This window comes from Macaca nemestrina, chromosome 4 (genome assembly GCF_043159975.1).
Source record: "Macaca nemestrina isolate mMacNem1 chromosome 4, mMacNem.hap1, whole genome shotgun sequence".
In the NCBI taxonomy this organism is placed as follows: domain Eukaryota; kingdom Metazoa; phylum Chordata; class Mammalia; order Primates; family Cercopithecidae; genus Macaca; species Macaca nemestrina.
The window spans coordinates 149,746,836-149,774,579 of NC_092128.1; the positions used below are offsets into that span (position 1 = coordinate 149,746,836).

A 27,744-nucleotide genomic window follows, 5' to 3' on the forward strand; every position below is an offset into this window, starting at 1 on the left:
CAGTGAGGAAAGGAAGACCTTGACAGGTAGTGAGTTCCCCATCACTGAAGGTGTTCAAGCATACCCTGGCAGTGTTGTGTGGGAGGAAATTCAAGCATCAAAGTGAAAGGGTGAAGGCTGGTGTGTAGGAGTTTGAACCAGCTGCTCTTTTAAGGGTTTAAGAGAACTCGTGTGGCCTCAAGAGCGATAGGTTTCAAGGATGGGTACGGGGGCATTTCCAGGTGTCCCCAGTGTGTGTCGTTGGCTTAGGGACATAGATTGGCTTCAATGCCTGCAATGGCCCCCAAGCATGGAGATGTCCTTGGGCTGGGCGTCTACTCATCCTCTGCTTGGGGTAGGGAGTATGATGTTGGAAGATGCCTGGTAGATGGGTTTTCCTTCAGTGATGCTGCCCAAGCCATCCTCCCCCAGTACAGAGCACTGGTGGGTCCCAGGTCACCCACCTGACCCCAGATGGTGCCTTCTGAGTTCTCCACCTGTTCCCACCGCAAGCGCTTGACACTCATGTGGCTGGTCTCACTGCGCCGGTGGCCCAGGCCCCGGGACAGCATGGGGGGTGCACAGGGCACAGGTGGAGGCAGGGGCGGTGGGGGTGGTGGAGGGACTGGGTGGCTGAGCTGGGTGAGGGGCTTGGTCAGCGCCTGAGCAGGGCCCCGGGAACCATCAGAGCCGCGGGAGCTGGGCTTGGGGTCATGGAAAGGCAGGGGTGGTGGTGGAGGGGGGCTGAGTGGGGGTGGGGGGATGTGGTCAGAGATGGAGGAGTAGGTCAGGGAGCTGCCTTCTTCACTGCTGCTGACACAGTCGCTGGCGCTGCTCCGCTCATTGGTTACGAAGCTGCCCTGGTCATCATGGAAGCTCATCTGGTGGTGGGGAGAGAGGCAAGGGGAGGGTGAGGCTGGGCCCAGAGAGACTAGAGCAGGTGCAAAGTGAAGGATCACGGGATAGCCTGGGACAAGGATAGGGCCGTCTCACGGGTTAGCATCAGCCTGTGGGGGGACAGCCTAGGATAAGGATAGGACTGTCTCATGGGTTAGCCTCAAGCTGTGAGGGGCATAGCATGGGCTAAGGATAGGACCCTCTCATGGGTTAGCCTCAGGGTGTGAGGGGGATAGCCTGGAATAAGGATAGGACCCTCTTACAGGTTAGCCTCAGGCTGTGGGTGGGATAGCCTGAGCTAAGGAATGGGCTAACCTGGGACAGTGAATACGGGCTAACCTCAGACAAGGAGCATGATAACCTCAAACAGGAGATAGGGTAACCTGGGGCAAGGAGTGGGATAGCTTGAGCCAGGGAGTGGGATAGCCTGGGGAAGATCCCAAGGGCAGCAGGCCCCTTCAGGAGCCCAGGAACACTATTGCTTTGCGGACCGCCACACCTTGCCTCACCCGCCTCCCTCCACACCTGCTTGCGTGCCCACCTCCTCGTAGTCATTCTCGGGGGTCAGGAAATCATCCACGATGGTGACCCGGGGGCCCAGCTGCTCGCTCAGCACGTCCAGGAAGCGGTCAGTATCACGGCTTCGCACAGGGTGGGAGAAGGTGAAGAGCTTCCTGCGGCTGGGCGGGCGGGCGGGGTCCGGGCTTGGGGGGCTGTCAGGGCAGATGGGCCCGGGGCCTGGCTGTGGGGAGGGCGCCCTGCTGCTGTCCAGGCTGGCGTAGGGGTGGGACTCAGAGCTGCTGGGGGAGGCCAGACCCCCTGAACACAGCGGGTGGTAGCAGGGGGAGGGCAAGAGTCGCTCGCTGGGCCACGAGACGCCGGACAGGGTCCTGGGCCCTGGAGGGGGGATGGAGTATGAGGATTCCTCTTCAGCCAGCACTGGGGTTCCAGGTGCAAGCTGGAGAGAGGGCCCCTTTCCCTCTCTGGGCACAGTGCAGGAAGACCCTGGGCGGCCCTGCCTTCCAAGCATGACCAAAGGCCAGACCCAGTGAGCAGGAGCATTGTTCAGCCTCAGGACAGGCTGGATGCCAGCTCACCTTGGAATGGTCACCAGGGGTCCCAGCTGGGAGCCACTGAACACCACTAACTCAAAGGGTGGAGGGGCTTCTCTAGGGCCCAGACCCAGAGTCATGGGGCATCTCGCATGCCCAGAAAGCCCTGAGATGACAGGAGGATCTCCCAGGGGTCCTGCCTTCTGAGCTGCAGAGCAACTGTCTTCCCAGCTGTGCCATTCACAGGACAACACGTGCACTCGATAGTTTATCCAATAACCCCTTGCTAACTCGGGGACTTCTTCAGAAACAGTCATCTGCCAACATCTGCCTTCTTTCTTTTTCTTTCTTTGTTTCTTTTTTTTTTTTTTTTTTTTTGAGACAGATTCTCGCTGTTGCCCAGGCTGGAGTGCAGTAGTGCAATCTCAGCTCACTGCAGCCTCTGCCTCTCGGGTTCAAGCAATTCTCCTGCCTCAGCCTCCTGAGTAGCTGGGACTATAGGCACGTGCCACCACGCCCGGCTAATTTTTTTGTATTTTTTGTACAGACAGGGTTTCACCGTATTAGCCAGGATGGTCTCAATCTCCTGACCTCGTGATCCACCCGCCTCAGCCTCCCAAAGTGTTGGGATTACAGGCGTGAGCCACAGCGTCCGGCCTCTTTTTCTTTTTTAAGATAGGGTCTTGCTCTGTTGCTTACAGGCTAGAGTGCAGGGGCTCGATCACAGCTCACTGCAGCCTTGAACTCCTGGGCTCAAGTGATCCTCCCAGCTCAGCCTCTTGAGGAGTTAGGACTACAGGCATACGCAACCATGCCCAGCTAATTTTTTTTTTTTTTTTTGGTAGAGATGGGGTCTCACTATGTTGCCAGGGTGGTCTCAAACTCCTGGGCTCAACTGATCCTCCTGCCTTGGCCTCCCAAAGTGCTGGGATTACAGGCACAACCCACGGTACCCAGGCTACTGTCTTGATCCACAGCTGAGGTGAGGGTCACAGGGCCATGGGAGGGACTGGGACAACCCTGACCCTGATGGAGCAGAGAAGCAGCTCCAGGGCTGAGCCTGGGGTGGAGGGAAACACCCGGACAGTCAAGAGGACAGAGGCTGGAGCCCTACCTGCGGTGACTGCCGGGCTGGGGCCCGGAGGGGAAGCCCGGGATTTGGACACAGTCCCCATCTTCCCTTTGAAGCTGCTGTTCAGTCGAGACTCGAGCTCTGCATAGACGGCTGACATCTGGAGGGAGGCGGGGGTGAGTCCAGCCCACCCTACTTCTCCTCATGGCCCTAATGTGGCCTCAGAGGCCAGGCCTGGGTGGGCCGGGAGGCAGGGATCTGCCCCAGCCTGAAGCAGCCCCTTGGCCTGGGTCTCCTGGGCCCAGTTCTACGGACCGTCCATTCCCCGCCCCCTATTGACCCCACCTGGAGGGCAGTGAGAAGGTCTCACCATCTTGGGGTTGGGGGTCTCAGGGAGGGAAGTGCCATCGCCCGCTTGGCGCTCGCCTGGGATCAGGGGAAGAGGCATCTCAGGGCACTCGCCAGGACCTACCGAGGAACAATGTCATTACGGTAACGATGTCTGTACGGTAATGTATCTGAGCTCTAAGGCTCAGGCCCCGGCCCAGAACCAACAGGCCCCACAGACCCAGGAGGGCCAATCCTGAGCCCTGCTTAGCCCCATTCCCTGGGATTCCCCACCTCACCAAGCCCATTTTGCAGGTGGAAAAACTGAGCTCCTTTCATACCCTCCCCCCGACACCGGCCTTACCGCAGCTGAGGCCAGCCTCCAGGCCCTGGGACCGGAGGCTGCGGCGGCACATGGAGGAAGCCCGCATGGAGCTCCGCGGCTGGGGCTCGGGTGTGGGCTCCGGCTCCAGGTCCAGCTCAGGCTCCGGCTCTGCTGTGGGACATGCAGGGAATATGGGGCCCTCTTGTCCTCTCAGCCAGACAAGGGACCTCCAAAACAGAGAGGGGAGGGCAGATGTCATCTGCACCAATATGCGGACCCCAGGCTATGGGGTCTGCCCTGCTTGCCTCCAGAACGGCTCTTGAGGGGAAGCCCCGGGGCAAGAAACCAGGTGCCAGGAGTGGCACCAAAATGCAGCAAGCCTGAGCTCGGGGGCCTAGCAGAGATCTCATGACAACAGCTTCCAGAGTCTCAACTCCCTGTGCTTGCCCCAGGCCAAGTCACTGCTGCCCAGAGAGGATTATGGGCAAAATAGGTTTTTTTTTTTTTTTTTGCTTTTTTTTTTTTTTAGACTTAGTTTTGCTTTTATTGCCCAGGCTGGAGTGCAGTGGCGCAATCTCAGCTCTCTGCAACCGCCACCTCCCAGGTTTAAGCGATTCTCCTGCCTCTGCCTCCCGAGTAGCTGGGATTACAGGCGTCCATCACCACGCATGGCTAATTTTTGTATTTTTAGTAGAGACAGGGTTTCACCATGTTGGCCAGGCTGGTCTCAAGCTCCTGACCTCAGGTGATGCACCCACCTCAGCCTCCCAAAGTGCTGGGATTACAGGCATGAGCCACTGCTCCCGGCCAAAATAGAAGTTTTTTGAGCTTAGGCAGATATGTAAGACATGTGCTGTCCAGCACGGAGCCCAAGCTTCTTGCTAAAACCCTAGCAAGTTGTGGGTCCCTGGGACTGCAGCTCCTCCCCTCCCTTCCCCTCCCCTCCCCTCCATCCCCTCCTCTCCCCTCCCCTCCCCTTCCTTTTCAACTGAGTCTGGCTTCCTTCCCTCCCTCCCTCCCTTCTTTTCTACCTTCCTGTCTGGCTTTCTCCTCCAGGCTGGAGTGCATAATTTCAGCTCACTGCAACCTCCGCCTCTTGGGTTCAAATGATTCCCGAGCCTCAGCCTCCCAAGTAGCCGAGACTACAGGCATGTACCACCACACCTGGCTAATATTTTGTATTTTTTTTTCAGTAGAGATGGTGTTTCACCATGTTGGCCAGGCTGGTCTTGAACTCCTGATCTCAGGTGATCCACCCGCCTCAGCCTCCCAAAGTGCTGTGGGATTACAGATGTGAGCCACCACGCCTGCCATTTTTTTTTTTTTTTTAGACAGGTCTCACTGTGTCCCCCAGGTTGGAGTGCGATCAAGGCTAAGTGCAGCCTTGAATTCCAGGCTCAAGAGACCCTCCTGCCTCCCCAGTAGCTGGGATTACAGGTGCATGCCACCATACCCAGCTAATTAAATTTTTTTTTTTTTTTAGAGAAGGGATCTTGCTATGTTGCCCAGGCTGGTCTCCAACTACTGAACTCAAGTGCTTCTCCCACCTCATCCTCCCAAGTAGCTGGGACTACAGGTGCACGCCACCACACCTGGCTAATTTTTGATTTTTTTTTTTTTTTTTTTTTTGAGATGGAGTCTCGCTATGTCACCCAGACTGGAGTGCAGTGGTGCGATCTCAGCTCACTATAACCTCCATCTCCTGGGTTCAAGTGATTCTCCTGCCTCAGCCTCTCAAGTAGCTGGGATTACAGGTGCGTGCCACCACGCTTGGCTTATTTTTGTATTTTTGGTAGAGACGAGGTTGCCCCAGTTGGCAAAGCTGGTCTCAAACTTCTGACCTCAAGTGATCCACCTGCCTCGGCCTCCCGAACTGCTAGGATTACAGACGTGAGCCACCATGCCCAACCACCCCTGGCTGATTTTTAAGTATTTTGTAGATATGGGGGTCTCGTTGTGTTGCCCAAGCTGGTCTTGAACTCCTGACCTCAAGCAATCCGCCCACCTCAGCCTCCCAAAGTGCTGGGATTACCGGCGTGAGCTACCGAGCCTGGCCTGCAGCGGGTTTCATAGCAGGGGCAGGGTGCCTAGACCAGGGTAGAACACAAGTTCCGCACACCTTCCATCCACATGGCCTGCATGCTGAGTGCAGGGGTTTGTGGGCATTCAAAGGGCACGCTGAACACACTGGTGGCAGCCACACGTGGCACCGCAGGCCTGTGTATGTGCAAGAAAGAGTACACTGGGAGCCACTGGCCAGGTGGGATGCGGTTGTGGGCTCACAATCCTGGTGATGGTGTTGGCATGTCTGTAAACGGCAACCACATGAATTTCTTTTTTTTTCTTTTCTTTCTTCTTCTTCTTCTTTTTTTTTTTTTTTGAGGGCAGTAGCTCGATCATAGCTCACCGCAGCCTCGATCTCCTGGACTCAAGCCATCTTCCCACCTCAGCCTCCCAACTAGCCGGGACTACAGTTGTGCATTACACCTGGCTAAATTAAAACGTATTATTTGTTTATTTATTTTTTTGGTAGAGACAGGCTCTTGCTATGTTGCCCAGGCTAATCTTGAACTCCTGAGCTCAAGTGATCCTCCCACCTCAGCCTTCTAAAACGCTGGGATTATAGGCGTGAGCCAGCGCGTCCAGCCTTACACAAGTTCCTTGATCTGTGCCACGCTTCTCAGAGTACCGAGCACAGCCGCTGAGATCACTTCCATTTTGTGGGTGCAAATACTGAAACCATAGGTGGTCAGGTGCAGTGTCTAAAGTCTCAGGTTATGCTGTGTATGCCGCATAAAGGTCACGCTGGGAAGGCACATCCGTGGGGCCACATGTGGGCCTAGCCCTGGTGTATTGTGGGTGTGTACGAGCATGGCTGTGGACACATCTATGTGGGAGGAGCCCAAATCGGCTGTAAGACCCCATAGGTGAGGCCACATGCAGTGGCTCACACCTGTAATCCCTGTGCTTTGGGATGCCAGGGCGGGAAGACTGCTTGAGCCCAGGAGATTGAGGCTGCGGTGAGCCGTGATGGCACCATGACACTCCAGCCTGGGCAACAGAGCAAGACCCCATCTCCAAAAAAAAAAAAAAAGGGCCGGGTGTGGTGGCTCACACCTATAATCCCAGCACTTTGGGAGGCCAAGGAGGGCGGATCATGAGGTCAGGAGATAGAGATCATCTTGGTTAACACAGTGAAACCTCTTCTCTACTAAAAATACAAAAAATTATCTGGGTGTGGTAGCATGCGCCTTTAGTCCCAGCTACTCAGGAGGCTCAGGCAGGAGAATCGCTTGAACCGGGGAGGTGGAGGCTGCAGCGAGTCGAGATCGCGCCATTGCACTCCAGCCTGGGGCACAGGAGCGAGACTCCGTCTCAAACAAACAACAACCAAAAAAAACTTCACAGGTGAGAACAGGTGTCTGTTCACCTGGTGAGCTGGACAGTCAGCAGCTACAGGCAGGGAAGTGGCAGGGGAGAGGACGCTTACCTGTCATGGCCGTGTAGCCCAGGAAGCATGCGATTTTCTCCTGGCAGAGCTCCTGCTCCTCATAGGTCAGCAGCTGGTAGATGAACTGCCACAGGACCTGCTTGGCAGGGGTGTCCAGCACAGGGTAGACGTCAACGATGAGGGTGTCAATGTTCCTGGGGGAAGGTGCAGGAACGAGAGGCTCAGTACTCACGGGCTTACTATGATGCACAGAGTGGGGGTAGACAAGACGGGACTTCCAAGCCACAGTGTCTGCCCTCATGCTCTATCCCTGCCCTTGAAAGACAGAAGGGGGGGCTGGCCACGGTGGCTCACGCCTGTAATCCCAAAACTTTGAGAGGCCGAGGCAGGTGGATCATTTGAGGTCAGGAGTTCGAGACCAGCCCAGCCAACATGGTGAAACCCCGTCACTACTGAAAATACAAAAATTAGCCATGCGTGGTGGTGCACACCTGGAAGCCCAGCTACTCGGGAGGCTGAGGCAGGAGAATTGCTTAAGCCTGGGAAGTGGAGGTTGCAGTGAGCTGAGATCGTGTCACTGCACTCCAGCCTGCGAGACAGAGTGAGACTCTGACTCAAAAAAAAAAAAAAAAAAAAAAAGAGAGAGAGAAGTGGGCAGGAAGGCAGGCTCCAGGGATAGGGTAGCCAGACTCCAATCTCACCTCTGCCACTTACCAGCTAAGTGACCTTTCTCAAGTGACTTACCTTCTCTGTGACTCAGTTTCCTCATCTGTAAAATGGGGATAAAAATAGCATCTACCTCATAGAGCTGTTGTGAAGATTAAAACGTATAGAAGAGGCCAGGCATGGTGGCTCATGACTGTAATCCCAGCACTTTGGGAGGCTGAGGTGGCTGGATCACCTCAGATCGGGAGTTCGAGACCAGTCTGGCCAACTTAGTGAAACCCCCCTCTCTACTAAAAATACAAAAATTAGCTGGGCGTGGTGGCATGTACCTGTAGTCCCAGCTACTCAGGAGGCTGAGGTAGGAGAATCGCTTAAACTGGGAGGTGGAGGTTGCAGTGAGCTGAGATTGCGCCACCGCACTCCAGCCTGGGTGACAGAGCAAGACTCTGTCTCAAAAACACAAAAAACATATAGAGCAAGCCACGCACGGTGGCTCATGTCTATAATCCCAGCACTTTGGGAGGCTGAGGTGGGTGGATCATGAGCTCAGGAGTTCGAGACCAGCCTGGCCAATGTGGCGAAAACCCCTCTCTACTAACAATAAAAAAATTAGCCAGGCCGGGCGCGGTGGCTCACGCCTGTAATCCCAGCACTTTGGGAGGCCGAGGCGGGCGGATCACAAGGTCAGGAGATCGAGACCACGGTGAAACCCCGTCTCTACTAAAAATACAAAAAATTAGCCGGGCGCGGTTGTGGGCGCCTGTAGTCCCAGCTACTCGGGAGGCTGAGGCAGGAGAATGGCGTGAGCCCGGGAGGCGGAGCTTGCAGTGAGCCGAGATCGCGCCACTGCACTCCAGCCTGGGCGACAGAGCGAGACTCCGTCTCAAAAAAAAAAAAAAAAAAAAAAAAATTAGCCAGGCGTGGTGGCACATGCCTGTAGTCCCAGCCACTGGGGAGGCTGAGGCAGGAGAATCGCTTGAACCCGAGAGGCGGAGGTTGCAATGAGCTGAGATCATGCCATTGTACTCCAGCCTGGGCAACAGAGCAAGATCTCGTCTCAAAATAATAAATAAATAAATAAACAAACAAATAAATAAATAAAGAAGTAGGAGAACATCTTTTGACCCAGAAGCAGGGAAGAATTTAAAATTTCAAAAGCCAGGCCGGGTGCAGTGGCTCACGCCTGTAATCCCAGCACTTTGGGAGGCCGAGGCAGGCAGATCACGAGGTCAGGAGATCGAGACCATCGTGGCGAACACGGTGAAACCCCGTCTCTACTAAAAATACAAAAAATTAGCCGGGCATGGTGGCAGGCGTCTGTAGTCCCAGCTACTCGGGAGGCTGAGGCAGGAGAATGGCGTAAACCCGGGAGGCGGAGCTTGCAGTGAGCCGAGATAGTGCCACTGCACTCCAGCCTGGGGGACAGAGCGAGGCTCCGTTTCAAAAAAAAAAAAAAAAAAATTCAAAAGCCAAAACTGTGGGCAGCAAGTCACCCAGGTGCCAAGGCTAGAGACTGAGGGCACAAGCTCTTCCAGTATAATAAAGAAAATATATAGAATAAGAATAGTTATACTAGAAATAGATTATAGATATGATTATATGTGAATATTATTAATCATTAGTTTATAGCATTACTGTTTATTCCAATATTATAATAATCTTTGTTCTACAATTATAACCTAGGAAAAACCAGGCCATACAGAGATAGGAGCTGAAGGAACACGGTGAGAAGTGATCAAAAGACTAGCGTGGGCCGGGCGCGGTGGCTCAAGCCTGTAATCCCAGCACTTTGGGAGGCTGAGACGGGCAGATCACGAGGTCAGGAGATCAAGACCATCCTGGCTAACATGGTGAAACCCCGTCTCTACTAAAAAATACAAAAAACTAGCCGGGCGCGGTGGCGGGCGCCTGGAGTCCCAGCTACTCGGGAGGCTGAGGCAGGAGAATGGCGTAAACCCAGGAGGTGGAGCTTTCAGTGAGCTGAGATCTGGCCACTGCACTCCAGCCTGGGCAACAGAGCGAGACTCCGTCTCAAAAAAAAGAAAAAAAAAAAAAAGAAAGACTAGTGTGAGCCCTTTGTTGCGCCTGGACAGGGCCACTAGAGGGCTCCTTGGTCTAGCGGTAATGCCAGTGCCTGGGAAGGCACCCGTTACTTAGCAGACCAGGAAAGGGAGTCTATCTTTCCCGGGAGAGTTAGAGAAGACTCTGCTCCACCACTTCTTGTGGAAGGCCTGCCATCAGTCAGGCCTGCCATCAGTCAGGCCCGCCCCCAGCCATCCAGAGGCCTAATAGTCTCCCTGTGATGCTGTGCTTCAGTGGTCACGCTCCTGGTCCGCTTTCATGTTCTGCCCTGTACACCCAGCTCCACCTCTAGATAGCAGTAGCAGAATTAGTGAAAGTACTAAAGTCTTTAAAATGCATAGAAGAGGCCAGGCGCGGTGGCTCAAGCCTGTAATCCCAGCACTTTGGGAGGCCGAGACGGGCGGATCACGAGGTCAGGAGATCGAGACCATCCTGGCTAACACGGTGAAACCCCGTCTCTACTAAAAAATACAAAAATCTAGCCGGGCGAGGTGGCGGGCGCCTGGAGTCCCAGCTACTCGGGAGGCTGAGGCAGGAGAATGGCGTAAACCTGGGAGGCGGAGCTTGCAGTGAGCTGAGATCCGGCCACTGCACTCCAGCCTGGGCGACAGAGCGAGACTCTGCCTCAAAAAAAAAAAAAAAAAAAAAAAAAAATGCATAGAAGAAATAATGACGGCCGGGCACGGTGGCTCAAGCCTGTAATCCCAGCACTTTGGGAGGCCAAGACGGGCGGATCACGAGGTCAGGAGATCGAGACCATCCTGGCTAACACGGTGAAACCTCGTCTCTACTAAAAAAAATACAAAAAACTAGCCGGGCGAGGTGGCGGGCGCCTGTAGTCCCAGCTACTCGGGAGGCTGAAGCAGGAGAATGACGTGAACCTGGGAGGCGGAGCTTGCAGTGAGCCCAGATCATGCCACTGCACTCCAGCCTGGGCAACAGAGCGAGACTCCGTCTCAAAAAAAAAAAAAAGAAGAAATAATGACGTAAGTTGTCCCCTCTTTCTCTCCACCTCAGCTACCAAATAGGGAAGGGCCCCCTGTCTGGTGGACACGTGACTCATATGACCTTACCTATCATTGGAGATGGCTCTCACTCCATGCCCTGCCCCTTTGCCTTGTACACAATAAATAACAGCACGGCCAGGCATTCGGGACCACTACTGGTCTCTGCGTTTTGGTGGTAGTAGTCCCCGGGGCCCAGCTGTCTTTTCTTCTATCTCTTTGTCTTGTGTCTTTATTTCTACGATCTCTCGTCTCCACACATGAAGAGAAAAACACACAGGCCCTGTAGGGCTGGACCCTACACAAAACTATAGGACCAAAAATGTGGCGAGTTTGATTATGCAAAAGCAAGGTTATCTATTCAAGGAAGCCCAACATAGACACATTAATATTAGACACAACAGACCTAACAACAGAAGTAACAAATGGGAGAGAAATTTACAACATGCAAAATCAAGGAGAAATCAGTATCTAAAATATACAAAGGTGTCCAGCTGTCGTGGCTCACACCAGTCATCCCAGCACTTTGGGAGGTTAAGGCAGAGGAATGACCTGAGGTCAGGAGTCTGAGACCAGCCTGGCCAACATGGTGAAACCCCATGTCTACTAAAAGTACAAAAATTAGCCAGGCATGGTGGTGGGCGCCTGTAATCCCAGCTACTTGGGAGGCTGAGGCAGGAGAAACACTTGAACTGCGGAGGCAGAGGTTGCAGTGAGCTGAGATTGCGCCACTGGACTCCAGCCTGGGCAACAGAGCAAGACTCTGCCTCAAAATAAATAAATAAATAAAACAAAATATACAAGGGGCTGGGGGCAGTGGCTCATGCCTGTAATTTCAGCACTTTAGGAGGCTAAAATGGGCAAATCACTTGAGCCCAGGAGTTCAAGACCAGTCTGGGCAACATGGCAAAACCCTGACTCTACTAAACAAAACAAAACAAACAAACAAACAAACAAAAATTAGCTGGGCATGGTAGGTGAGCGCCTGTAGTCCCAGCTACCTGGGGGGCAGAGGCACAAGGATCACTTTAGCCTGGGAGTTCGGGGCTGCAGTGAGCTGTGTTTGTACCACTGCACTCCAGCTTGGGTGACAGAGTGAGACCCTGTCTCAGAAAATAAACAAAATGAAATAAAATAAAATATACAAGAAACTTCATGCCAGTCAACAAGGACAAAAATCCAAGAAAACAAAAATGGACAAAGGGTATGAACAGGTAATTTACAGAGAAAATTCCAGAAAAAGTTCACAAGCATATTAAAAGACGCTTAAAATAATTAGTAATAGAAGGCCGGGTGTGGTGGCTCACACCCGTAATCCCAGCACTTTGAGAGGCCGAGGCGGGCAGATCACGAGGTCAGGAGATTGAGACCATCCTGGCTAACACGGTGAAACCCCGTCTCTACTAAAAATACAAAAAATTAGCTGGGCGTGGTGGCGGGAGCCTGTAGTCCCAGCTACTCGGGTGGCTAAGGCAGGAGAATGGCGTGAACCCGGGAGGCGGAGCTTGCAGTGAGCCAAGATCACGCCACTGCACTCCAGCCTGGGTGACAGAGCGAGACTCTGTCTCAAAATAAATAAATAAATAAATAAATAAATAAATAAATAAATAAAATAGATAGTAATAGAAGAAAACCAAATAAAAACAGGATGTCACTTTTATGGCTAAGAAACTAACACAAATAGGCCAGGCACAGTGGTTCACGCCTGTAATCCCAGCACTTTGAGAGGCCAAAGCGGGCAGATCATGAGGTCAAGAGATCAAGACCACCCTGGCCAATATGGTGAAACCCCGTCTCTACTAAAAATACAAAAATTAGCTGGGCGTAGTGGAGAGTGCCTGTAGTCCCAGCTACTTGGGAGGCTGAGGCAGGAGAATTGCTTGAACCTGGGAGGTGGAGGTTGCAGTGAGCCAAGATCACATCACTGTACTCCAGCCAGATGACAGAGTGAGATTCCATCTCAAATAAAAAATAAAAATTAAAAAAAAGAAACTAGCAAAAATAAAAAGTTGGACACCACTGTGATCTAAAGGAATCTGGCTATAGTTATAATCAATGTATGAAATATACACAGAGTAATGTGGACAGAGCTAAACACATAGTAACTGGTGAATAAGTCAGACACAAAACATGATATAAAGCACAATGATTTTTTTTTTCTTTTTTGGAGACAAAGTCTCGTTCTGTCACCCAGGCTGGAGAACAGTGGTGTGATCTTGGCTCACTGCAACCTCTGCCTCCTGGGTTCAAGTGATTCTCCTGCCTCAGCCTCCCAAGTAGCTGGGACTACAGGTGCCCACCACCACGCCCAGCTAATTTTTTGTATTTCAGTAAAGATGGAGTTTCACCATGTTGCCCAGGATGGTCTCAAACTCCTGAGCTCAGGCAATCTGCCCAACTCAGCCTCCCAAAGTGTTAGGATAACAGGTGTGACCCACTGCACTCGGCCTGTTTTTCTCTTTTTTCTTTTTTGAGACAAGGACTCACTCTGTCACCCAAGATGGAATGCAGTGGCACAATCACTGCTCACTACAGCCTTGAACCCCTGGGCTCAAGCGAACCTCCCGCCTCAGCCTCCCAAGTAACTGGAACTACAGGTGCACACCACCACGCCCAGCTAATTTTTTCTTTTTGTAGAGATGGCTTCTTGCTCTGTTGCCCAGGCTGGTTTTGAACTCCTGGGCTCAAGCGATCCTCCTGCCTCAGCCTCCCAAAGTGCTGGGATTATAGATGTCTGGCCTGGGTTTCTTTTTGATGTCATGAAGTTTTAAAATGGACCTTGGTGATGTTTGCACGTATTTGTGAATAAAGTAAAAACCACTGAATTGTATAATTAAATGGCAAATTGTATAGTATGTGAATTACATCTTAAGACTCTTCAGAGCCAGGTACAGTGGCTCATGCCTGTAACCCCAGCACGTTGGGAGGATCACTCGAGCCCAGGAGTTCGAGACCAGCCTGGGTAACATAGTGAGATCTCCCCATCTTTTTTAAAAAACAAAACAAAACCAGGCCGGGCACGGTGGCTCACGCCTGTAATCCCAGCACTTTGGCAGGCTAAAGCAGACGGATCACCTGAGGTCGGGAGTTCGAGACCAGCCTGGGCAACATGGAGAAACCCCGTTTCTACTAAAAATACAAAATTAGGGCCGGGCGCGGTGGCTCAAGCCTGTAATCCCAGCACTTTGGGAGGCCGAGACGGGTGGATCACGAGGTCAGGAGATCAAGACCATCCTGGCTAACACGGTGAAACCCCGTCTCTACTAAAAAAATACAAAAAAATTAGCCGGGCGAGGTGGGGGGCGCCTGTAGTCCCAGCTACTCGGGAGGCTGAGGCAGGAGAATGGCGGGAACCTGGGAGGCGGAGCTTGCAGTGAGCCGAGATTGCGCCACTGCACTCCAGCCCGGGTGACAGAGTGAGACTCCGTCTCAAAAAAAACAAAACAAAACAAAACAAAAACAAAATTAGCCAGGCATGGTGGTGCATGCCTGTAATCCCAGCTACTTGGGAGGCTGAGGCAGGAGAATCACTTGAACCTGGGAGGTGGAGGTTGCGATGAGCCGAGATTGCACCACTGCACTCCAGCCTGGGCAAAAAGAGCGAAAATCCATCTCAAAAAACAAACAAAAAAAACCCCCAAAAAACCCTTCAAACAAAACAAAAAGGTATGGACAAGTGACAGGCTTTGCAGAGACCATAATAATGACCCATGGACTGAGGAGTGTGATAAATGCAGCTGGCTGCAGCTGAGGTCCAAAAAGAAAGACAGCAACCCTACCCGGAAGGGCCTGGCCCATGACAAATGCCCACAGGTGGGGCTCTGGTGAAGGTCCCATCAAGAATGCTGCAGGTAAGGCCGGGCGCAGTGGCTCACGCCTGTAATCCCAGCACTTTGGGAGGCCGAGGCGGGCAGATCACGAGGTCAGGAGTTTGAGACCAGCCTGGACAACATGGTGAAACCCCATCTCTAGTAAAAACACAAAAAAATTAGCCAGGTGTGGTGGCGCATGCCTGTAATCCCAGCTACTCAGGAGGCTGAGGCAGGAGAATCGCTTGAACCCAGGAGGTAGAGGTTGCAGTGAGCCGAGATTATACCACTGCATTCCAGCTGGGTGATAGAGCGAGACTCCATCTCAAAAAATAAAAAAGAATGTTGCGGGTGGTCCCTATCTGCCTCACTTCACAGAGAAGGCTGAGACTCACCCAAGGTCACGTGGCTAGGAGGTGTCAAGTCAGAGATTGTTCCAGGGCAGCTCAGTTGCCCACCACCCTGGGACCCCGATACCAGCTGCCACCTTCCTGAGCATCCCCCAGGAGAATGGGACTGAGGAGGCTCAGGCAGGGAGACTAGGATGTGAGTCTAGGTAGGACTTAGGGCCCACCCAGGGCAGGTCCCCACCGCGGCTTTGGTCCGGCCACCTGTGCTGGAAGAAGCTCTCGAGGGCCCGGCAGACCCCATAGCGCTCAGGAGGCGTGAGCAGGTGCTCCAGCTGCTGGCTGAAGGTCCTCCCTTGGACCCGGATGCTGGACGGCAGGATCTCCGCCACCCACTGCAGGGAGGTGAGCGCCGACGATGGGTTGGGCGAGTCCAGAGAATCCGAGTCTGCTGGGACCACAAGCGGGAGAGGCAAGAGTGACCCAGAGTCCCCAGGCCAGGTGCAGTCTCCCTGGCTTTTGAGGTCAGTAGACCTCCTGAGCTGGGGTGTGGCTGTCCAGTGCCATGCATGGGAAGGCATGCCTGCTGTGCGACACTGGGGCCAAGGATAGAGGGAGTCAGTCCTGGGAAGGGTCCCTAAAACTATACGCTAGGGTTTTTTGTTTGTTTGTTTAGACAGTGTCTCGCTCTGTTGTCCAGGTGGGAGTACAGTGGCGCGATCTTGGCTCACTGCAACCTCCGCCTCCTGGGTTCAGGTGATTCTCTTGCCTCAGCCCCTCAAGTAGCTGGGACTACAGGCGCGTGCCATCATGCCCAGCTAATTTTGTATTTTTAGTAGAGACAGAGTTGCGCCATGTTGCCCAGACTGGTCTCAAACTCCTGGCCTCAAGCTATCCTCCCACCTTGGCCTCCCAAAGTGCTGGGATTATAGGCATGAGCCACCGTGCCCAGCTTCACCGGGGTTCTACAGCACCACTTAGGGGGCAGCCCTGGGAAGGCAAGCTGAAGGTTTAGGGGAAGAGCTGAGTCCTCTGTACTGTGAATCTCACACATAGCCGCCCGGGTAGTGTCTCTGTGGGCCAAGGAAGCCAAGTGTCCATGGGGGTCTCACCACTGGCAAATGGGACGAGCCCTTCCTCCACCACCAGCGTAGGCATGGCACCACTGCCCTGCAGCATGGACACCACCTTGTCGTGGGAGCAGTTCCTGCCAAGCAGAGATGGCCCAGGAGGGCCTGACTGGGGTGAGCCCTCTCCACGGCCACCAGCCAGACCTCCCTGTCCTGCCCACAGAGGCCACACAGCAAGACCACCTCTGTGTGACTCTGTGTCCCCAGCATGGAGCTGGAATATTTTCTGGTTGGAAGGATGAACTGAGGTCCTGGCTAGAGTTGGAGACTGGCGAGGAGGAGGGTTAGATTCAAGAGTTCCCACTGGAAAAGGGACAGACCTTGGGGACCAGCTGGTGAGAGGAGATTGTGACCATGGCCTGGGTGCCCCAAAAGGCAGGAGTCTTGCAGGGGGTGGGGGCAGTTCATCACCAACCTCTGGTGTCCCCAATAGCCTCTGACCTCATGTCCAGTCCATTGAGGAAGAGGATCCGGTCACCTGACTTGAGGGCAGCATTGTCAGCTGGGCTCCCTGGAAGCAAGAAGAGAGGGTGTGCCAGTCAGCGGCAGGTTACCACTTTGAGAGCAGAATGCTATCCTGTTCTCGGCCGGGCGCCGTGGCTCACGCCTGTAATCCCAGCACTTTGGGAGGCCGAGGTGGGTGGATCACGAGGTCAGGAGATCGAGACCATCCTGGCTAACACGGCGAAACCCTGTCTCTACTAAAAATGCAAAAAATTAGCCGGGCATGGCGGCAGGCGCCTGTAGTCCCAGCTACTTGGGAGGCTGAGGCAGGAGAATGGCGTGAACCCTGGAGGCGGAGCTTGCAGTGAGCCGAGATCGCGCCACTGCACTCCAGCCTGGGTGACAGAGCGAGACTCCGTCTCAAAAAAAAAAAAAAAAAGAATGCTATCCTGTTTTACAGGCGAGAAATGGAGACTCAGAGACCCATAACTGGCCGGGAATGGTGGCTCACACCTGTAATCCCAGCACTTTGGGAGGCCAAGGCAGGAGGATCACTTAAGGTCAGGAGTTCGAGACCAGCTTGGGCAATAGTGAGACCCCCGTCTCTACCAAAAAAAAAAAAAAAAAAAGGTAGAAAAGTACAGAGCCCCATAGGCATGGGTGGCAGAGGAGAGTCAAATCAGGTCAGCAGATCCCTGTAACAGACTCTGCACATCTCCGATCTCAGCTGCTCTAAGGATCTAAGGACCACGGGAGTGATCCCCTAGCGGGGGCACAGCATGAACCCCCAGTGCTGGAGAAGAGCGAGGTCTGAAGAGCAGGACTTAGGCAACACCAGTACTTCTCGAGTCGCTACTCCATACACTGTTCTTCGCCCCGCATAGAAAGCTCCTGTCAGGGCCGGGCGCGGTGGCTCAAGCCTGTAATCCCAGCACTTTGGGAGGCCGAGATGGGCGGATCACGAGGTCAGGAGATCGAGACCATCCTGGCTAATAACACGGTGAAACCCCGTCTCTACTAAAAAAATACAAAAAACTAGCCGGGCGAGGTGGTGGGCGCCTGTAGTCCCAGCTACTCGGGAGGCTGAGGCAGGAGAATGGCGTGAACCTGGGAGGCAGAGCTTGCAGTGAGCTGAGATCTGGCCACTGCACTCCAGCCTGGGCGACAGAGCGAGGCTCCGTCTCAAAAAAAAAAAAAAAAAAGAAAGCTCCTGTCAGGGTCTGGGATTCCTCTTTGCTTCAGAATTATTTTCTGTACATATATACTTTTTTTTTTTTTTGAGATGGAGTCTCGCTCTGTTGCCCAGGCTGGACTGCAGTGGCGCGATCTCCGCTCACTGCAAGCTCCGCCTCCTGGGGGTCAAGCCATTCTCCTGCTTCAGCCTCCCTGAGTAGCTGGGACTACAGGTGCCCGCCACCACGCCCGACTAATTTTTTGTATTTTTAGTAGAGATGAGGTTTCACTGTGTTAGCCAAGATGGTCTCGATCTCCTGACCTCGTGATCTGCCCACCTCGGCCTCCCAAAGTGCTGGGATTACAGGCGTGAGCCACCGCGTCCAGCCTTCTGTATATATTTTTAAAATTTTAGAGACAGGGTCTTGCTGCAGTGCAGAGGTGTGATCACAGAGCCACTGCAGCCTCAACCTCCTAGGCTCAAGCAATCTTCCCACCTCAGCCTCTGAGTAGCTGGGACCATTGGCACCCACCACCACTCCAGGCTAATTTTTTTTTTTTTTTTTTTAATGGAGTCTCGCTCTATCACCCAGGCTGGAGTGCAATGGCATGATCTCTCGGCTCACTGCAACCTCTGCCTCCTGGGTTCAAGCTATTCTCCCACCTCAGCCTCCTGAATAGGTGAGACTATAGCCACCACGCCTGGCTAATTTGTGTATATGTGTGTGTGTGTGTGTGTGTGTGTGTGTGTGTGTGTTTAGTAGAGACGAGGTTTCACCATATTGCCTAGGCTGGTCTCAAACTACTGAGCTCAAGTGATTCGCCATCTTGGCCTCCCAAAGTGCTGGGATTACAGGTATAAGCTACCGTGCCCGGCCACCTAATTTTTGTATATTTTGTAGAGACAAAGTTTTACCATGTTGCCCAGGCTCGTCTCAAACTCCTGCCCTCAAATGATCCTCCTGCCTCCGTCTCCCAAAGCGCTGGGATTACAAGTGTGAGCCACCACGCCAGCCTCTTTCTGCCTCTTTTATGAGTCATCATTCTAAATGTAATTTGGAAGGTAGGGAAAATATCAATGGCTAAATAAAATATACTCTCACATTGCGAGAAGTTCTCTCTGGGGGAGGTGGAAACTGTCCAGAGAAGAGGGGGAACAATTAGGGAAGACTTCCTGGGAGAGGCGAGATGGGAGAAGTCCTTTCCCTGGACTCAAGAGGAGGAGAGAGTGATGGTGGTGGCGAATCCAATCTGGCCTGCCTGGAATGGCGGGATAGCTAGAGAAGTTGTCGCAGGGGATCAAAGAGCACTGGGCCCAGGAGTCAGGAGATCCCAGTTTCTGGTCCTTAATTTACCAGAGCCTCTCCAGGCCTCAGTTTCTCCATCTGTAAAAGCATCCATCTAAACATCCATTTGGCTTCCTATGACAGGAAAGGCATGGGACCACTAGCTTGAAGGTTTGGTTGGGAAGAACAGCAGACCTGGATTTTTTTTTTTTTTTCTTTTCTTTTTTTGAGACAGGGTCTCGCTCTGTCACCCAGGCTGGAATGCAGTGGCACGATCACAGCTCACTGCAGCCTCGAACTTCTGGGCTGGGACTACAGGCATGTGCCTCACTATTGCCCAGACTGGTCTCAAACTCCTGGGCTCAAGTGATCTTCCTGCCTCGGCCTCCCAAAGTGCTGGGACTACAAGTGTGAGCCGCTGCACCTAGCCACACCTGGATTCTAACAAGGCCCTGGGCCAGGTATCTCTGGCTACCCATGTGGGAGAGACTGAGAGATGAGGATGGTGGTGGTGGCATGCTTGGAGCAGCTACATCCACAGAGGAGAGATGAATCACTTCTAGAGGAAATTCTCTAGAGAGTAGCTTTGGACCTTTTGCTTACAATACAGTGTCAACAATTTAGTGATGCCCAAATCAGGGAAGAACCCGAACATGCCACTTATCAGGATTAAGTCTCAGAACAGCCCGAAGCCTGTGAGCATGATGCACTGACACTGAAGTGCTCTTCCAGGGCTGGGACTACAGACCTCAGTTTGCCCATCTGTCAAAGCTTCCATCTAAGCATCCATTTGGCTTCCTATGACAGGAAAGGCATGGGATCAGTCCCGGGCTGGGACTACAGGATCAGACAATGCTCAGCTCACAGATCCATACACTGGAGATATGCTGACACGCAGAGTGTGGAAAGAACACACTGGCATGGCCACTAATGGGGATGTGTAACCAGGAGCATTACACTTAGGTGCCAGGAGGGGACGGATGCAGGACCGAGCAGGTGACCCAGTTCTGAGCAGATGGTTCAGGGAGAGAGAATTCAATTTAGCTCTAGGAGACACCTCTGCCCTACAAACACCTTCCACAATAAATATGAGCACACACACCCCTGCCCCACTGGAGGGGCAGGAAGAAAGGGATTCTTGCACTGGGGACGTTCTGCCTTCTTCAAGATGCCATGGTTGGGCGTGGTGGCTCACATCTGTAATCCCAACATTTAGGAGGCTGAGGCAGGAGGATCCCTTGAGCCCAGGAGTTCGAGGCTGCAGTGGGCCATGATCATGCCACTGCACGCCAGCCTGGGTAACAGAGAAAGACCTCATCTCTTTTTTTTTGTTTTTCCTTTTTTGTTTTTTTTTTGTTTTTTGAGATGGAGTCTCGCTCTGTCACCCAGGCTGCAGTGCAGTGGCTCAATCTCCACTCACTGCAAGTTCCGCCTCCTGAGTTCACGTCATTCTCCTGCCTCAGCCTCCCTGAGTAGCTGGAACTACAGGTGCCCTCCACCACACCCGGCTAATATTTTTTTCTGTATTTTTGGTAGAGATGGGGTTTCCCCTTGTTAGCGAGGATGGTCTTGATCTCCGACCTTGTGATCCGCCCTCCTTGGCCTTCCAAAATGCTGGGATTACAGGCGTGAGCCACCATGCCTGGCCGACCTCATCTCTTTAAAATAAAATAAAATAGGCCGAGTGTGGTGGCTCAGGCCTGTAATTCCAAAACTTTAGGAGGCCAAGACGAGCGGATCACCTGAGGCCAGGAGTTCAAGATCAGCCTGGCCAACATGGCGAAGCCCCATCTCTACTAAAAATATCAAAAAATTAGCCGGGTGTGGTGGCGGGCACCTGTAATCCCAGCTACTCAGGAGGCTGAGGCAGGAGAATCGCTTGAACCTGGGAGGCAGAGGCTGCAGTGGGCTATCGTGCCATTGCACTCTAGCCTGGGCAACGAGAGCAAAACTCTGCTCAAAAATTTAAATTTAATTTAATTTAAGAAATAGGCCAGGTATGATGGCTCACGCCTATACTCCCAGCACTTTGGGAGGCCAAGGCGGGAGGATTACTTGAGTTTATGAGTTCAAGACCAACCTGGGCAATATAGCAAAACCCCATCTCTATCAGAAATACAAAAAATTAGCTAGGCATGGTGGCATGCACCTGTGGTCCCAGCTACTCTGGAGGCTGAGGTGGGAGGATCACTTGAGGCTGGGAGATGGAGGCTGCAGTGAGCCAAGATTGCACCATTGCACTCCAGCCTGGGTGACAGAGCGACACCCTATCTCATTAAAATAAAATAAAATAAGTAAAATAAAATAAAAAGATGCCATGATTCAGGAACAAGAAGGGGTAGGCGAGGTGGGAGGAGAGCAAAGTCCAGATTGCGGGGGGTGGTGGTTAGACAGCAGGTAGAGGCCCTGAGGCCCTTTTGGCTCTCTGAGTCTGGCCCGCCAGGCAAGAACCCAGTTCAGCGCGGGCACTCCAAGCAGCTGGTGTTGCTGGGGGCACAGCCTGGGTACGCACCAGCTCAGTCCTGGCTGCCCCGAAGTCCTGGACAGTGTCCCCCAGCTCTCCCTGTGGCCACAGGAAAGGTCTGGATGCAGAACCTGGTTCTCTTGGCTGGGGGTAATGCTGAATTTAGAGGGGCAGGGGTGGGGTGCCCCAACTCAGGCAGAAGGCTCTGGCCTCAAGCATCTTAGGTAGGAGTGGAATTCAGATCTGCTGGCTCTGGGACACTCTGGGGACACCGTCCACACAAGGATGGTACCTGGCGGGGAGGGATTGCTGAGCAGGAGCCTGCATGGGGTACAATGACCCGGGAGAGCCACCACGGGGTCCTTCACCCCATCCTGGGCCTTAGGGACTCTTAGGGCAACCGGCCCACCCCTCACCAGGCAGGACAGACTCGATCCAGACAGGCCCGTGGCCGCGAAGTGTGAAGCCGAAGCTCTTGTTGCCTTTGTAGACTCGGACAGTCCTGGGGAGAAAAAGAAGGGGCGAGCAGCGTGATGGAGAGGGGGTCCTAGGGCGCAGAGGTTGGAGATGTCCCGTGTCCCTCTCCCCTTAACCTCTCCGGCCCGCTCTGCAACCCAGCTGACGAGCCCCGCCCCTGCGCCCTCTCCCCGGGTCTCGGTCCCGAGCCCACCCGCAGGGAAGCGCCAGCGGCCAGTGCCTGTGAACCCCGCGTACCTGCGCGCGCCCCCGGGGCCGGCGAGGCCGCCCACCAGCAAAGAGGCCCTGCGCGGGGGCGGCTCATCCGGGCGGCGCGGCGCGGCGCTGGCGCGCGTGGATACCAGGAGGCGCTCGGGCCGCTCCTCGCTGCGGCTCCGGCGCAGTCGTTGCGCGCCCTGGGCCCGGCGGGCGCGGCACAGCTTGCCCAGGAGGCCCTGTGACACCACTTCGTCGAAGCGCGCCCGGTGCTTCTTGGGGATGAAGATCCTGCCGGCAAGGACGGCGGAGTCGGGGCGCGTTCCCGGACCCTGGATCTCTGCAAACCGCGGTCCGAAGGCGCGTCCTCGCGGGCGCCGCCCTGGGCTCTCCCGCCTCTTCCCAGGAGCGGCGGAGGGTTGGGGGGATCAGCAGCCGGTGGCAACCCAGTCTCCCCTAGGTGCTCGGATTTGCGCCCCCAGCTAGGACGTGGCGTCCTGCTCGCTCCACCTCGGGAATGGCGCGTTCGGACCGTCCTTCATGACTCTGGCCACTGCAGGGCCTGAGCCCCTCCAAGCTAGTCCACGCACCCGTTCCTCCTCCTGCCTCTGTCCTCCTTCTCTGGCGTCTTCCCTGACTCCCTCTGCACCCACCAGGCCAAGCCCCAAGTCAGGGATCCCCACCACCCACTGTCTCCCACCTGGTCTCTAGGTGGCTCTGCGGGAGGAAACTGGAACCTATGAGCCGCTCACCACGCCTCCAGTCTTCCTGCTTGCTTCTCTGGCCAGTCCTATCTGCAGCTGCCCACTCAGATACCTGCCAGGAACCGCTTCTGCCGCCTTCAGTCCTATCTCTAAGCTCTTGCCCAGGCTCTTGCCCCAGCCTGGTCCACTCCTTTGCTTCTTTAGCTGAATGAGGCTCCATACTCAACACTGGCCTCCTTCCAACTTAATCCTACATGTATGCAGGGAGCCTCTGCTCTCTGTGCCAGCCAGGAACTGGGGTTCAAAGCTGAAGGGACTGTGGCTCCCACTCTCAAAGTAGTTACCTTGGAAGTAAGAGGCAGGGGGAAGGCCCCGGGGTCTCTGCTGTGGGGCTAGAAACTCCCTTTCTTTCTCTGTCTCTGTTTTTTTCTCTTTTGAGGCAGGGTCTTGCTCTGTCTCCCAGGCTATAGTACAGTGGCACAATCATAGCTCGATCATAGCTCACTGTAACCTGGAACTCCTGGTCTCAAGGGATCCTCCTGCTTCAGCCTCCCTTGTAGCTAGGACTACAGGCACATGCCACCAGGCTAATTTTTTTTTTTTTTCAGAGTCTTGCTCTGTCACCCAGGCTGGAGTGCAATGGTGAGATCTCAGCTCACTGGAACCTCCACCTCCCTGGTTCAAGCAATTCTTCCACCTCAGTCTCCCGAGTAGCTGGGATTATGGGTGCACACCACCATGCCCAGCTAATTTTTGTGTTTTCAGTAAAGATGGGGGTTTCACCATGTTGGCCAGGCTGGTCTTGAACTCCTGACCTCAGGTGATCTGCCTGCCTCGGCCTCCCAAAGTCCTGGGATTACAGACGTGAGCCACCATGCCTGGCATTTTTTTCTTTTTAATTTTTTTGTAGAGTTGAGGCTCTGTGTTGCCCAGGCTGGTCTCAAACTCCTGGGATCAAGTGATACTCCCACCTCCGCTTCTCAAAGTGCTGGGATTACAGGGCTGAGCTACAACACCCAGCCTTGGAAGCTTTCTGAGGGTTAGGCCTATAGTTCAATCCTGAGCCACAGTGACTGACCAGGGCTCAGCACACAGGAGAGACTCAGTCAACAGAAGGTCCACCAGCAGCCTAACCCCATCTCTGAGTAATGGCAGCAGTTAACATCCTGATGGACTCTGCGGTCTGTGGCAGAGGATTCTGAGGCACAGAGAGGACTCGTAGCTCTCCATGGTTACATAGCTGGCATCAGAGCCCAGACTTCAGCACTCAGCACTGTGGCAGGACCTCTAATGAGAGCCCCTGAAGGTCTGGTTGCCTGTGAGGCCTCCCTGGCTGCATCCCAAGGCTCCATTCCCTCTTCCTTGTACCAGGTGCCAGGGCCAAGGGCAAGATGAGGGGGAGAAGGGAGAAGGGATCAGTGGCCTTGCCGCTGAAATACAAACCCCTCTTCGGTGTCCAGCGGCCCTCACGCTTCCCTCCACCTCTGTGGGTAGGAGTAATTAGGCCAGCCAGGCAAAAGAAGTTGTCTGGTGGGAGGAAGTGGGTGTGGATTCTCAGGGAGGAGGCTCTGTCCCTGCAGTGAGCTCTGCTCCAGGTCTGGATAGTCCGGGGGATAATCAGGAGCCAGGATGAATGTCCTGATCACTTCTGCCCGGTGCCCGTTCCCATGCACCTGCAATGTTTCCTGCAAATCCGGAAACTCAGCCTCACCCCCCAGATGGTCACTTAAGGTCTCCGGAACCTGACCCCTCCATCTGCCTGGCCTGGACATTCCCTAGTGCCTCCCAGACCTCAAGTCTCACGTCCAGGCAAAGGAGAAAAGAAACACACCTGAGACTGTCCATCACATTACGGCTCCAGCCACAGACTCTGAAAACATCACCCCATGCACCCGAATCCTGAGTCCAACCTGGGCAGGAGTCAAGAGGACATCACAGCTCTACCTTCCAGCAGCAACTAGAAAAGGCCCTGTTGTCCGGGCGCGGTGGCTCAAGCCTGTAATCCTAGCACTTTGGGAGGCCGAGGCGGGCAGATTACCTGAGGTCAGGAGTTCGAGACCAGCCTGGCCAATGTCATGAAATCCCGTCTCTACTAAAAATACAAAACTTAGCCGGGCATGGTGGCGCACTCCTGTAATCCCAGCTACTCAGGAGGCTGAGGCACAAGAATTGCTTCAACCCGGGGGACAGAGGTTGCAGTGAGCCCAGATTGCACCACTGCACTCCAGCCTGGGCAACAGAGTGAGACTCCATCTCAAAAAAAAAAAAAGAAAAGGCCCTGTCCCCCAGGTGGGAACCTGGCTTTCACGAACTGCACAGATGGAAGAAGGCTGGGCGGCCCTTTCCTTACTTGGTGTTTTTGGGGCTGAGACAGAGGCCAAGGCTGCCTGGTGAGCCAGACATCCAATCTGGCTCCTGCTGGTCCTCCATGCAGCTCAGTCTGGCCCAGAGTCCCCAGCCCTGGGTCTGCCCTAAATCAACTGACCCAGCAGAACCAGGAGCAGGGGGGCCACAGCGAATATTGCCACCAGTCACTATCCCTCTGACTGGCAGTCCAGCAATCACTGTCCCTGCTATGCCAACAGGCCTCTCTCAGGCCACAGGACTCTTCCTGGGGGTCACACAATGACCTTGCACCCCAGGTCAGTTCTGTTCTCTCTGCCAGAGTCAGGTCTAAATCCAACTCCAAGTTCCTACTCCGCCCCCTTGTAGGGTCCTCTCTCTCCATTTCCTGTCCCCTTCCCACCCAGCTTTCTCTCTCTCTCTCTTTTTTTTTTTTTGAGATGGAGTCTCGGAGTCTCACTCTGTTGCCCAGGCTGGAGTGCAGTGGTGTGATCTCCGCTCACTGCAAGCTCTGCCTCCCAGATTCACGCCATTCTCCTGCCTCAGCCTCCCAAGTAGCTGGGACTACAGGCGCGTGCCTCCACACCCGGCTAATTTTTTGTATTTTTAGAAAAGACGGGGTTTCACTGTTTTAGCCAGGATGGTCTTGATCTCCTGACCTCGTGATCCACCCGCCTCAGCCTCCCAAAGTGCTGGGATTACAGGCGTGAGCCACTGCGCCTGGCCTTTTCGTTGTTGTTGTTTGAGAGACACTCTCTGTCACCCAGGATGGAGTACAGTGGTACAATCTTGGCTCACTGCAACCTCCGCCTCCCAGGTTCAAGCGATTCTTCTGCCTCAGCCTCTTGAGTATCTGGGGCTACAGGCATGCACCACCACACCCGGCTGTTTTTTGTATTTTTAGTAGAGAAGGGGTTTCACCATGTTGGTCAGGCTGGTCTCGAACTCCTGACCTCAAAAGATCCGCCCCCCCCCACCCTCGGCCTCCCAAAGTGCTGGGATTACAGGCGTGAGCCACCGCGCCTGGCCGTCTCACCCAGCTTTCTCTATCTCACCTTTGATTATTAGCCAGCGAAATGGTGGCAAGGGGACAAGGGTGCCCTGGTTCCCTATAGGGAGCACGGCAGTGGGGAGGTCGTGTCCCCCAAACTCAGGATGAGATGACCCCGATTTTCACAAGAGCACCCAACCTCAGTCTCGGCCCTCTGTCCTGTCCCCTCGACCAGCCCAGTTGTAGGAAGGAAAGTGGGCTTTCAATCCCAGCCTTTTGTCCCAACACCGACTCTTTAGGGCCGCGCACGGGTTCTGAGCGCCCAACGCTTAGACCTCGCCGCCCATGTACCCACCCAGTTTATTTCCAAACTCCCTGGGCCTCGGGCTCCGCCCAGGCTCGGAGGGTGCCCACCCAGGGCAGGGAAGCCCCTCCACACTCCAGCCCCACCCCCTTTCAAACCAGCCCGAAGCGGATCCGTGGCGCACTGGGCGCACGGTTCCCGGAGGCGCCGGACGCGATGGGGGAATCTACCGAAAGTGCCGAGAGAAGCCCTGGTCCTTCCCCATCTGGAGCCGGGGATCGCGGCGCGGCAGGTGCCGAAGGGCAGGGGGTAGCCGAGCCCGGGAGTGGAGCGAGCGCGCCGCGACTCCACGCACCTCTGCCCGGCGAGCGCTCACGGCCCCTCCCGAGCGGTCCCGGCCCGCAGCCCCGCCCCGCCCCCTCTTGGTGGCCCCGCCCCCTTCCGGTGGCCCCGCCTCTCCCCTGCTGGGACCCTTTGGTCGTTCTGGGGTGCAGCGGAAACTGGGGGCGGTTTGAAGCCGCCACGCTCACTCCCCTTGGCTCTCTCCATTATTCCCTCCGCAGGATCCTCGCCTGCGTCCTCTCCAGCCACTGCGCCCCGAAACCCCCACAGTGGCGAGTCCCTGCAGTTTAGAGGAAGCCCCGACGGCATTTGGTAGAGCATGCAGTGTTTTCCGGAGGGACTGGCCTTTGCGCTGGACTCCAGGGCTCAGCAGGAGTCGCCCAGCTAGAAGAAGCCCTCTCTATCTTCTCCGGGGTCGGGGAGGGACCCACCTCAGCCTCCGGAGTAGCTAGGACTACAGGCATGTACCACCATGTCTGGCTAATTCTCGGCTGTGGCCGAGAAGAGGCTGGATAGGGAGACTTTGAACGCCGTGGTCAGCAGCTGAGACCCCACTCTGGGAACAGGAGGGAGCCGTGGGCGGGTTTCAGGGTTCAAGGAGAGGTGGAAGGAATCCAAATGTTTTGGCACACCAGGAGAGGGGTGATGCTGGGAGGTGACCCAGAGCGGGGTGTTGGGGTGGGACAAGAAGCTGGATTCCAAAACACAGAGGAGGTGGAGTGTCTGAGGCCCGAGGAGTGCGAGTGAGGACAGGGCGCCCAGGCTGTGACAATCCCCAGGTGAGTGGGGAGGGAGCGAGTAGAGGGCCTCCCTGAGCTGCGCATCCTGCCCTGCCAAGAGAGAAGAGGGGAGGAACGTTAAAGGAGAGGAGAGGAAGGCG

At 54.5% G+C, this 27,744-nt stretch overlaps 1 protein-coding gene across 3 annotated transcripts in view; it reads right to left on the reverse strand.

The window, feature by feature from the left end:
• The window catches only part of GRID2I (Grid2 interacting protein), a 62,005-nt gene that overhangs the window by 12,996 nt on the left and 21,265 nt on the right, over positions 1-27,744 (reverse strand). Inside the window, exons 1-12 of one of the 3 annotated variants that reach the window (XM_071095348.1) lie at positions 26,753-26,860; positions 22,223-22,471; positions 21,925-22,010; positions 16,583-16,652; positions 16,124-16,218; positions 15,276-15,459; positions 7,143-7,297; positions 3,692-3,820; positions 3,371-3,468; positions 3,043-3,160; positions 1,418-1,773; positions 444-860 (exon numbers count right to left, since the gene is read on the reverse strand). In XM_071095348.1, the coding sequence (XP_070951449.1) occupies positions 444-860; positions 1,418-1,773; positions 3,043-3,160; positions 3,371-3,468; positions 3,692-3,820; positions 7,143-7,297; positions 15,276-15,459; positions 16,124-16,218; positions 16,583-16,652; positions 21,925-22,010; positions 22,223-22,471; positions 26,753-26,787 (1,992 nt within the window). In that variant the 5' untranslated portion in view covers positions 26,788-26,860. Of the gene's footprint in view, positions 1-443; positions 861-1,417; positions 1,774-3,042; positions 3,161-3,370; positions 3,469-3,691; positions 3,824-7,142; positions 7,298-15,275; positions 15,460-16,123; positions 16,219-16,582; positions 16,653-21,924; positions 22,011-22,222; positions 22,472-26,752; positions 26,861-27,744 lie in introns of those variants that run through there. The other 2 variants (XM_071095347.1, XM_011769576.3) reach the window with 2 other exon arrangements.